We start from the raw sequence: 12818 nt of genomic DNA on the forward strand, positions 1-12818 counted from the left end.
ATATTCAGCTCTTACACTGAATAGATGGGCATCAACGAGCAAGCTTAAATCTAATATTCATAAACACACAAAACCGTAAGGTTTTCAGTTAATTAAATTGACGTTCACTTCTGTGACCTTTTTGATTCATCACATATTCTGTAGGTTTGATTGAGTGAGTTCTCTTTATTTGGATCTTTATGTTGAAATGAATTCTAAAAAATAAAAGAGAAATGTAACCAAGTCCTTACACAGTCACAAAATAATTCAGAAATGTCAAAAAGAGATTATCAGGCACATCATTCATGGCCATCGCTATTACTTTTCACTCTTTTGCCGATGATCATACATTTGAAGTGATTTGGTGGATGGTTAAAGGTGTACCATATCTTATTGTTCAATATCTTTATTTTTTAATATGAATACGAGAAATCATATAACGATAATGGCAATATTCCGACGTCAAACCGTTACAGCGACATGACATCAGTGGACTATTATGCATGTAACTTGTGCACAGCAATAACAAGCATGGCTGGAAGTGGCAAAAATGGTGTTGCCGAAATAAACTTTTCTGGAGCTTTCAACCATTTAACACACTCTTCATCAATGGACTGAATCCTAAACTTCTGCAGTTATGTGACAACTGAGCAAACTCTGTCTGCTGATGATGACACTGTGATACGACTGAGAGATCCAGAACAAGTGAGTAAAGGGACCTAGAGTTGAGTTTGTTTTTTCCTCTGCTGTTTCCAAGGTCAATAATGAAGTATCAAACTCATCTCGACTGTCATAAAAAGTTGCTTTGAACATAAAGTAAAGGCACAAGGAAGGACTAAGAGAGCTTAAAAAGTATCTCATAAAAGAACTCTCAGCTCCTGCACTGTTGCAGAGGGAATATTTGCAAACTAACTCTGTTTTTTAAGAGTGTGTCCCTGGCGGCGTTGTGCTGTAACGACAATTAAAATTTAGCATCCCCCTCCCCTTTCTCTGTATCCATTCTGACCCATTTCTTTCTATGTCAGGACAGAGAGGATCAACTATAAAGCGGTTACTACTCGGCACGAGGCCCGGAGAGGACCCCGAGGATCAGGTCGGTTCAGTTTAGCTGGGTCTTATTCTGCTCTGGAGACACAAAGACTGAGCTCTCAAGTCAAGCTGAACAAGTATAGCCGAAGGCAGCTTAAATACTGTGCGCAGGCTGAGGAGTTAGGGGGATAGTTTTTGTCTTCCTATTTGTTTTTCTACATTAACTTTATAGTTGTGAGCCGAAAAAGAAACACATTTCTCTTTAAACACTATACTGCATATTCTTTTATTTATAGTGATACTTCGGATTTATTTCTTGGAAGCAGCAGCTTGACTTGTATGTCAGTGTGTTTCATCCTCATCGTCTTCATGTTAAAGTGGCGTAAACTGCTGAGGTTCGAGTGAAAGATAAATTACCACTACAGCAGACAATGATGTTGTATTATGTTGTATTTTTTTGTGTGTGCTTTAACCACAATGAGCTCTTACTCATCAGGCAGGTGACACCAGCAGCCTGAAAGAAGTGTCAGAGCAAAAGACAGACGGTGCATTGTACACATTTACAAATGAGACACTAACCTCGACTTCCTGTGGGAATGACAAGCAGCCGTGATGGAGAAACAAAGAGAGAGCCATTGTTAGAGATAAAACCAAAAACCCAAAAAAACACACTTTACAGTTTTCATTTTGCTTCCATTCAGCATGCAACGAGTGTGTTGGTTTATTACAGTTATGGCAGCAGTTAAACTGTCAGCCCTTAATGCACACTGATTGCAAATACATGACTTAGTCTCGCTCCTCTCGGGGGACAACATAAGACATTCACAGAGGATTATGAGTGCCTATTAACCGAGGATGATCAGCTGCCACTTCTATGAGCTGGCAGGGGTCCCGATCACTAAAGGGCCCATTCTCTGTCTGTGTTTACAAGCGAGTGCCAAACGCCAGCCTCCCTGCCGGCTCAGAAGTTGTGGATAAACCATGGCATACCGCTTCAGCCCTGGAAAAATACAGGCAAATTGTTAGCAATCTTCAAAGTCAACAGGCAGATGTGATTTAGATGTTTTTTTTTATTTTTTTATAGCTGCGGCACACACAGAGCACATTTACTAAACGTAGCATTGACAACACAGACAGATATAGCTTCTGTAAAGTACAACCTTGAGTTAACAGGGGAGTGACTGCTTTCCTTTCATTCCATTTCACCGTCTTGGCTTCGGTCCAAGGGCATTACACATCAATACCCACCACAGCCTCTCCCTGTGTGTTTCATCATTCAATGCTCCGGTGTGTTTGAGAGAAATATAGCACTGCATGGTTTATTTCAGCAACTCAACCCAGTAAATATACCTAATTCTTTCACTCACACACATGCACACTGCCATTCCTGTCTACTTAACAGTGCTGTGACAGCTTCTTAATATATCACTATGGACAATTTACAAGCCTCACAAGGACAAGCCAAAAAGCCAGTGAAAGGCTTTAGAAGACTGAGGTGAGAATTCATCACCGAGCCCGCAGCAGGACTTTAGATATCACCTCAGAGACTGTTTCAGACAGGTAAATGTTTTCGGTGAAAATGTCCAACAAAAATATCACTATAGGTTCTTCAAATCAGCTGGCGTCATATGAAACTTTAAACATTTCGTGTGAACTGCAAACTCCTCCACTGCTATATAGAATTACTTCTTTTCAGATCTGCATCTTATAAGGTTACAGCTGCATCGCTGAACTTTCATGTTAACGCTGCAGCAGAAAGACAGCAAAAATAATTGCTACGCTGCGAAATCAGCCGGAGAATCTGCTTTTGCAAACATTAGCGGGAAAGAAATGATAAGGAGTATCATAAAAGACCACAAAACCACTGCCCTCGTCATCAAAGACTGTCAGAGCATGACATGACGTGTTTCAGATGGAACGATTACTTAATTAATTATTTTCAGGCCTTCTGCAATTACCCAGCACAAAGTGCTGCCAGGACCGATGGGAGTCCAACAGCATGTCCTAAAGGCTGGAGTGCTTATCTTCTCCCAGCAGCAGTGTGACAGCAAGGACACCAGGCTGAGGCTGCATTTAGTCCTTCACCAAGGTTGAGAGCTAATGCTGTCCCACTGAATCCCAGCCAGGCTGCTGCTACAGTGCACGGCGAGCCCAGACAAGAGGGGCGGGGGGGGGGGAGATCGGGGAGCAAGGGGGTATGGTATTCATGGTGGAGGTCCCCTGAGTTATGCGATTCGTATCACACACACCACCTCTTCTGCCATTTGTCAACAAGGCTGTAATGCAGCCGGTGTAAAACAGAGCCAGGAGGCTAATGGAGCTTGACTATCCAGATGCTGCGACTGCTCCTCCCGGACTGCTCGCCCGTATTAGGCTGACAGCATTTGGCCACAAGCCTGACGGCGCTCTTCCGAGTTAACGTCTACCTCACCTAACCCGAGCCCCGTCTGCCGGGGACGCAATGCCACCGAATACCCGGAACCCTTCCAACCCTTATCACACATGCACAACGCACGTCACGAGCACTGACACCTAAATGTCCACGGTAACCTTAACTCCACAATGAGGACCACAGGGGTAAGATCAATGTTTGACTCTTAAACGATTAACCGAATGTCTTTCTTCACCAAGGAATGCTCTTTATATTTATCATCAGCGGTAACCAGCAATGCTCCATTACAGTAGTGTGACGCTAGTGAAAACACTGGAAGGGATACCAACATGTTTTTTTCCAAATAGTAAAATCAAACATCAGGGGCATCAAAGGGTCGAAGAAGTAGTCAGGACATTTCTGCAAAACGGAAGTTATGCAGAGTGAAAATGTTGTCAAATCTGAGCCTCATACAACATTAGCACGACATCTACAGCGTGGCTAAAGTTAGGGGTAGATTGTGGCTAAATGGTCAACAAACCATTGTTACATGGTCATGGTTTGGCAACTGACACACTGGTTATTGCAAATATAGAAGTGAACATTAATCAGGTCATAAATTCTTGTCTCCTGAGTAAAAGTTAGACATATTAGATATCAATCCACCAACCTAACTCCACGAATGTATTTCATGCCTTCCACAGGAAGGACACACTACTTCCTGTACTGGAACTTAACACTGGCTGTGGCCATATGCCACTAAATGTCATGTACATACTCATATAACACCAAAAAAAAAAAAGGAGCAGCAGCTCAAAGGATAAGTATAACCGCCAAAAGCGGGGTACCTGGGTGCTACACATCTGCTGCAGGGAGATTTTTGTTGTTTGAGGAAAACCAAAGAGCCTAAAAAAACACAGAAAGATGAAAACTGAAATTGCAGGGCCATCATGAAAATGGTGCAGGCAACAAGTTCTGAGAAAAAAGGTTTGCAGGGACAACAAATATTATCCAAAGGTGTGAAATGACAGAAAAGCAAAGCTAACAGGCTGACAAAATGACAGGACTCATTTTGATGGAAGACAAACCTCTTTCCACATTTAGAAGAATATTGTCAGAAAACCTTGCTGCACTTTGCCAGATCAACATTTCTTCTTTAAATTTTTGTCCTAACAACTCAGAAAATTCCTTTTTCCATTGCAGATAGAGGCACTCAAAGCTAATAAGTTCTGAGTCATTTGACTTATGTTATGAGTCTTCACTTATGGGATTTAAGTGTCCTAAAATTCATTCTTCATGATTTTAGGTGTCTATCTCAAGCAAAGAGGAGTTCATAGTTTACTGCTTGAGAAGAAAGAAAACAGACTGGATTGGCGTCAGTAGTAGCAGATTCTCAGCGTTTTGTAATTGGTATCTGAAAAAGAGGTTTCGAGCCATCTGTAATGTTTACATGTGTTTATCTACTGCTGAGGTGGTAGAGGTCGAGTTCAATTCACAGGTGGCGCTCTGCCTCCTCCTTAAACGCAAAATACAAACTGAGCAGTCATAAAAAAAAAAAAAATTTAAAAAAAAATTAAATGAAGGGAGTATCCATCTCCAGAAAAAGATCAAAAACAGACACGTCGAAGAGAAGCTTGCAGTTTCTGAGAGATGTCGGAGCACAACCCGCCTTCAGCTAGGCGGAGGAACGCTCACAGGGTAAAAGAGATATCACAGAGAGAATCTGCATCTCCTCGCCCTGCTGCAATGATCCATCACGTGCATGCAGCCGTCACCGCAGCTCATCTGTCCCTGGAATGTGACATGGCCGGTGAAGTCTGGGTTCCTACGAGACACACCAACCTGATCTTGACATCACACACACACACACGCATGCGCTCGCACACATACACACACACACACACACACACACACACACTGCTACTATGACTACAGTCATATTCAATGCACAGAGAGGAGAGTGGTATTGATTTTGTCTAATTGCAAAAACAGTGGATATATCAATTTCCCAAAAGGGTGCAATATTCCTTTAAATAGTCTCTTTGAAAATTCCACCTCCCTTCTCCTCTTAAATTGATCAATTAAAACATTTCATTTATTTAATTTGTACAAAAACCGAAGTACAAAATGTCAATGGCAAAGACAGTTAATCTCCCTAAATGTCGTCATTTTCCTTTTCAAAATGCATCGACCGTTTTTACTGATATCTGGACGGACAACGCTTGAAGTGAGGATCCAGATTTGTTTTTCTGCACCGTGTTGCCATTTACTACAAATCTGTTTGTTGAATCTCTTAAATTCGAAGGTGCAAGAGCAACTTTCTTTTCCTTTAGTCTCAAAACTAATCCATCCAGATTAATTTCTACTTTCTACAGATTTCAGCTATAGTCCTTAAAAACACATTTGGATGAGCCAACTGAAAAATCAAGTATTCGTATCTGAGTTTTAAAAAACTGTCTTCCAGTCTTTTATCTCCTTTTTGAAAAAAACAAGTGCGCACTTGCAAACAGATTTTATAGACACGTGTGCTCACCTAAATTAAGCGATCTTGCAAAACGTAATGGCAATTTAGTGAGCACTACAGCAACATCGTTAAATTTAAATATTGATTACCTAGTGATCAAAGCCACAATATTCTTAGACAGGATGTGTTTGATGCTTATTTTGTATCCAGATGATATAACATATCTTCTAAGCAGTCCCAATAGTAAACAAGTCTTGGTACCGCCTTTTAAAAACTAAACTCTAGCTCATACACACACTGAATTTAAGTTAAGAAACTCCTCACTTTCAGGGCACTAACTGCATGCTTCATCCTCCGCAAAATTCACTGTTGATATTCTAAAGATCATATTTGCAGCGAGGACATCACTTAAGCAGCGGGATACGAGTTAGAGGTTAAATGATGATCTGGACATTTTGAATTTCCTCCAGTTGTCATTTATCCAGCTCCATGAAGTCATTTACTCTGCCGGTGACTGGATAAACAGCGGCTGATGGATGGACTGGTGATCTGGGTCATGTCTGTAATGAACGCAGACCTACGAGAGGCTTTCCTCAGCTGATTGCTCCACTAAGGGGCCAGTGCTGTGTCATCCTATCAGATCACTGAGGTGTGTCTGCCTAGCTGACTGGCAGGACATTGTCAGCTCATCATTCCCCCAGCCATCGTTTCCACGGTAATGTGCCTGGGCTGATTAATGTAGCTGAATTAGCCACGTCTCCCTGCCTACTTTAAATTGCTGCAAAAAGGGCACACAGGCGGCGGCTGTCGTGAATCTACATTCCACTCTCCATCTCTCTGTAGTTACCGTGGAGCAGCGGGAGTGCATCTTGCCTTCGCCGTGTCATTATGGCGCCTCGATTCAGCATGCTGGGGCCTAAGTGGTGGAGGTAACGTCTCGTTCTGTTTGTACCCTGTCGTCTTTGAAAACGACTAGAGACACTAATGGCGCAGACCCACCACAGATTGAAACACTTAGAAATGCATTAGATTGTTCCAAAATGACGCTGTGTGTCTTCTGGCCTGAACCCGTTTCGCTTCAGACTGGCAGAGGATTGCATTTTCACTCCAACATCAGACAGAAATCACACAGTAACAGCTGAGGATTATTTTTCCACATCTCCTCTGATCCCACGTACCGACTCGTGTGGTTTCTACCCTGGCATAAAAAAAAACAATTCCACAGTTTACTCTTAACAGAAACGTGACAGATTTCTATTCTCTGTTTCAGCCGCCGACATGATCTACGGTTGTATTACAGCCTCTTTAAATGGAGATTACACATCATGTACATGAAAGCAGCATGAGATTTTTCATCATGCTGCAAAGACAAAATAAGAATTCCACAGAGAAAAATGAGGGAGTCTCAATCGCAACGAAATACCAGGGCATTATGGGATTAAGTCGCAGGCCAGCAACAGAAAGCTGGATCAAATTGACCATCTGAGCCGGAGTGCTCGGGGGCCTGCAGGCAAAGGACGCATGTTGTTTCACAAGGTAAGACGCCTGCCTGCAATGCAGTGCAGTATGGAGCACAATCTGCAGCCACCTCTGCACACTGAAGGGCACGTCTCTTTTCCCGAAGTAGCCAACTGCCAGGCGAGCATCCATCTGAAACATTCTGCACTGTGCTGAAATGCAGAAAGTAAGCGGGTTGACTGAGGAGATCAGCTGTCGTCGACAAAATGCAGATAATTTAACCAACTGGCAATGACAATTTCAATGTCTCATAATGGTTTTATGTGTAGTTGAAATAAAAAGAGGCTTATTTCAACTGGAAACCAGAGTCTGAAAACATTAAGGATGATTTTTTTTTTTTTTTTTTTCTCTGTGGAGCTGCAGCCATTGGCTAATAAGACCAAATTTCAAGAGGTTGCATCACAGAAATAAACCTTTTCTTCTCAGGAGCCCATTAGCTGTGGTCTCAAACCACTGATGAAGTGACACATCAAACAGCGGCCAGGCTCACTTTCCCACAGCAGACTCCATGCTTGAATCAAGACATTGCATGCTCCGAGAGATGCAGTAATTGGAGAGGAGGAGGACGGCGCAGATGCAGAAAAATGAATTCTGTTGGACCCAACTGCTGAGCCAAGCAGAACCCTGTAACGGCAGAGACTCTGCAGCATCTTAACGCTCCCTCCCTCTCCCCCCTATTTGCAAAACAAAGAAGCAGAAAGAAGAGGCGAGCCTTCAGGTTGAGCTCCACACAGATGCCCCAGGGAGCTTGCAGGCAGCTTATGCAGTGCCGTCTTTACTGTGCTGAGCTATGCTGCTTCTGCATACAATATTAGCAGAAAACCTCACAATGAGACCGGTTGAAGCGTGTGTCTCCACAGAAACAAAAAATATCTGAAGCCAGCGTGCCATTTTCACTTTGAAGCGCTGGACTAGTCAATATTGATTTGCAAACACAAAAAGTTATCAGCATACATAAATAGATGAATGAGCTTAAGATCTTGTTTGCCAAACTAACCTCTCCTAGGGAGCTGAAATCAATATCAAATGTGAGGGAGGCTAAGAAAATAAATTCCACTCCAATAAACTCTAACAAACTGACTTTTGCTAAGAGACAAAAGGAAGGGGGAAAAAAGAACATGGCTTGCGGATTTACTACTTAAAATACAAGCTACCTCCATGAATTTATTATTACAGAGTTATCATTGATTTGAAATGCTTCAGGGAGTATGCAGACATTTTTCAGAGCTGGATTCAAACCAGATTTTTTTTTTTTCAATAAATCTTTTCTCATTTATTCTGTGGAAACTGTACGACATGCGTCACACATTACCTAGTTAAAGTAATTATTGTGTCTCTGATCAAATTTTAGGGATATTATCAATGGAAGTGTGCAGGTGTCCCTTAAAGTTTGGGTGGTTTTGGTCACAGACTTGAGAATTTTGCCCGAGTTTATGATTTGCAACAAAAACCTACATACCTTCATACTGGGTGGCTAACTTGCTCAGCTGGAAGATCCACTTGATTCGTCACACTTATAAGCTCTGGTTGAATTGAATTTGAACAAGCTAGTGATGCTAATTCAGAGGTCTGGAACAGTTCAACAAGCGCCATCCTGCGGCTGTAAATTCTCACCAGCTTGGTAAATGTGTATTAATATGCAGCTGAAAATAGCACCCAACAAATGCACCACTAACTCCTCGTCATGTTTGTTCTAAACGACAGTGCCCAGCTGCTTTGGGACATTACTGAGAGTTTTAAATATTGAAACTCTAAATTTGTGATTTGTTTTAAAAGATTTATGTGTCAGGGAAAATTTAGGCAGCAACAAAAAAACAGAATAATAGATCGTTGTTGACAATTTAAAAAAAAATACAAAATTACAACCAGACTTTTCTTTTATCTGACACCAAAAACCTGTTTAAACTGCTTGTTGCACTGAGCAGTCGCAATCGTTTGAGTGGCCGTGGTGCTTTGTCACGTGTGTTAACGAAACCTCAAAAAAAAATTACGATTACAATAACATTTTACTATAATCTATCTTTGCCCGTGATTATTATTTAACTTGCCTTTTCCAAATTGTTAACAACTTTGCCTGTTGTTTCAATTAATGAGGCTCCGATCGCGAATCCACTGAAGCTACAGATCTCTGTCACAACTGTCAGATAGGAGTTCAGAAAGCAGCAGCATGGTTAAGAGAAGATAATGATGATAACCGTCCCAGTTCAAATGCCGCGGGGATCTGCAAGAGCCAGCTCACAGGGGTGGCTAAGTTAAATATGCTCGCTGGCTGATTGCAGTTAATTCCCCCCGTCTGCCGTGGCAATGAGAACAATTTGGGTTGTTGTGGCTGCTGATAATGCTAATCTCCAGCAGTGGCAGCGGGATATTACAGTAAAACAGGGAGGCACATTGAGATGTCACGTTATTGCTTTAGGAAGGACTACATCACGCCTAAATGAGATTCTGTTAGGGTTCTTTCAACTGAGAAAAAAAAAAAAAAAAGCTATTAACGCTTTAGCTTAGTGTCCTATCCCTGCTATACAATTTGCTTGATTAAGGTCATTTCAATATGACTTTGTGGTGTGTATCCATTACCCTGCCAACTCGACAAATTAACAGACTCTTTCTCTCTACCGCACACACAAATATATCCACCACATGCCACACATACTAAATACAGCTTGTACATAGACAGGAACACAGTCCCTTCCAAGCATGTCCTTGACACCTCGCTCTCGCTCTGACAGTTAATACAGAGAGGAGCCTCGTGTCTCCCTGATCTCCCATACGTAGCCCTGGGACAGTGGAGCCCGTCTTGTCCGGCGTGAATTTCAAACGCACAGAAGATGGTACAAGAGACCGATTCTCCCCGGGCAAGAGCGTGTCCTCTAAGTTTTTGTAGCCGCCTGGCCTAATTGTACAGTACATGCCCTGCTGTTTCAACAGTGAGTGATTTGTGGCCTGGAGCAAAGAATCTATCAATGCCAGGTTGAACCTGTGCACCTTGCATTATTACACCTATTGTAACTGAAAATAAGCGAGGCGGCTGTGTTTGCTCAGACCATGTGTTTAGCGGAGCTCGGTCCTACACGATTCATATTAACAATGGCGGCCCCAAACACATATCTATCAAACAAAAAGCACCAGAGGCAGGCTTGAATATAGTCAGGGCAGCCTGCAGCCTCAATATATTTCCACCTGCGTAATATATGTACAGTTGTGTTTGTAAGCTTTTCAACAGGTTAAATCAATTTGAAATGGAAATAACAGGTCCCACAACCACATCTTTACTGGAGAGCATTGTTTTTTTTTAGGATGTAGAGCATCTTTTACAGCGTTTATCCTATGAAGTTATACTGGAAACGATAGCAGTGAAGGTCATTGCAGATAAACAGACAGTGATCTCATGGTAGCTGCGTGACAGATGAGTTTCCAGCAGACAATAAATACCTTTTGCGTTCTTGTCATCATTTTCCTTCTGTCTGCAATGCCATATATTATATATTATTTATTGTACAAACCTGTAAAGTACATTTCTGAGGGAACAGTGTGTTTTCACTACCGGTTATGAGGCTAATCCTGGTTTTGATCATAGTCCAGGCATGACATTTACTTGCAACACAGAGACATCTGGTTATCCATACATGTTTATTACTGCATGCTGCTCGCAGAGACGTATGTAGTGTTCGCAAACGCAACCCGTCAATTTTGAAATTGTTACTCGGACATTCTTGCTGTGACATAATTCGGAAATTTGGATAGGTGTACTGGTTTCTAAAAACAGAATATGATGTTAACATTTACGAGCGCCCAAGCCAATCATAACCGAAAATAAAGTGAATTTTAATATTTAAAAGACGGAAATTCTACAGAGCCCTTTAAGGCCTGCTTTCTACTTTAATGTAATTCTTCCTTTTGTTAATGCTGCATTTGATGTCCTTCTATTTGATTTTAGCCGGGTCTGACAATCCCTTCCACTCTTCTTGTGGCTCCTGATGTGTGTTTTCCAGTTCCTGTGTAGGAGGTCATCAAGAGTGACAGGTGTGTCTGGATGATGAGCCGCACCTGAATCAAATCCTCCTGATTGCTATAAAAGAGGGCTCTACGTGCCAGTCCTTTGTTTGCACTGCGCTTGTCCAAATGCATCCCCTCACTACGCCGCTGAGAATACCGACTTACAGTCAGGGTCGCATTGTTTGTGTATAGTTAAATATTAATTGAATTAAAAGAGTGTTTCCTTTGTTTTGTCTGGAACTGGTTCATGACACCAATGTTTGTTGCTTCAATATGTATCGTAACCACCATTTCTGCGAAAAATTTTGTACGGACATTTATGGATTTCTAAAGATAACGCTTCACAACTTGATGATCCCCAAAACCTTACACACTACATCATGAGGTTGAAATGTGTGGTGTTTCAACAATTATTTAAAAGATTGCCATGTAATTTAGTACAACCATTAAGGATGAGCTGCACTTTTAATTGTTAGTATGATGTCAAATTTTTTTTTAGTTTCTTCTCTAATGTTACATTTATGTATTTAATAGACCCTAGGAAGCCTCACAAACACACTGCAAGGCAAGAACTAACTGAAAGGGATCCTGAGTTCTATCGGTTTCCATTATTGACTCTAAAGCAATGATAGAGTTCAGTATGTTTGTTGAAAATCTAGATCATCGATTGAATCTTGGGTGTGCCACCATGCCAGCTTTGAGTGAAGACAGACACACAGACAAGCAGAGTGGCAGGATTTATCACTCTGCCTGCAGCAAGGAGCTTCACCGGTACAGAGACGAGTCTCAGGCAGATGCCACTATAAATAATGCATGAACAATAGAGCCAGAAGAAGAACCTTGGAACGGCTAATTATTCAGCCCGACATTTCAGCGACTCACACAAGTTAACAACTAAAAAAGATGGAATTCAGGCCGTCATTGCTGTGTGTTAACGCGCTGTAGCAGGCGCAGACAGGCTCCATTATGAAACACATTAAACTACATGAACTGTTCTATCATAACGAGTAGCTTCCTCGTAGTCAGCCATGATGGAAGAAGGGAATAGATCTTGTGTATTTGGACAATCTGTGGGCTGAGGAACATGCCTATGAAAAAAAAAAAAAAAAAAAAAAAGGCTATTCAAAGTATCTATTGATCTTCTCAGTGATTCCTTTGCATTCTTGCGGAGCTTCTCCACAGGACAAACAACACAAAGCACTCTTTCCACTCAATTAAGAGTCACCCACGCTTGTGTTGAGAGGCCAACAGGATCTCCTTTCTTCTCTCACTGTGAATCGTATCTGAGCGGCCCCAAAACACTCGCAGCAAATCTCCCTGACATTCACCTCCAGTGAAAAGAGATGCACGGTAATGACAAGCGGACAAGAAAGCATCTCTTTCCACCACTTCTGCCATTTTGATCTCATTAGTGCGCAGCCAGAAAAATCCCACAGATAGTTGATTTGAATGCCCAATCTT

General features: G+C 41.8%; 1 protein-coding gene across 2 annotated transcripts in view; it reads right to left on the reverse strand.

Moving 5' to 3' along the window:
• LOC138617132 (testican-2-like) overlaps window positions 1–12818 on the reverse strand; it is a 38080-nt gene that overhangs the window by 18450 nt on the left and 6812 nt on the right. Inside the window, exon 2 of one of the 2 annotated variants that reach the window (XM_069691886.1) lies at window positions 1588–1596. The exons of the other annotated variant lie outside the window; for it this stretch is intronic. Coding sequence (XP_069547987.1) covers window positions 1588–1596 — 9 coding nt within the window. The remainder of the gene's footprint in view (window positions 1–1587; window positions 1597–12818) is intronic. 2 annotated transcript variants of the gene reach the window in all.

This window comes from Brachyistius frenatus, unplaced genomic scaffold, assembly GCF_029030835.1.
Source record: "Brachyistius frenatus isolate BFR_SWC_R1_liver_20210118 unplaced genomic scaffold, ASM2903083v1 Contig_11, whole genome shotgun sequence".
NCBI classification, from domain to species: domain Eukaryota; kingdom Metazoa; phylum Chordata; class Actinopteri; family Embiotocidae; genus Brachyistius; species Brachyistius frenatus.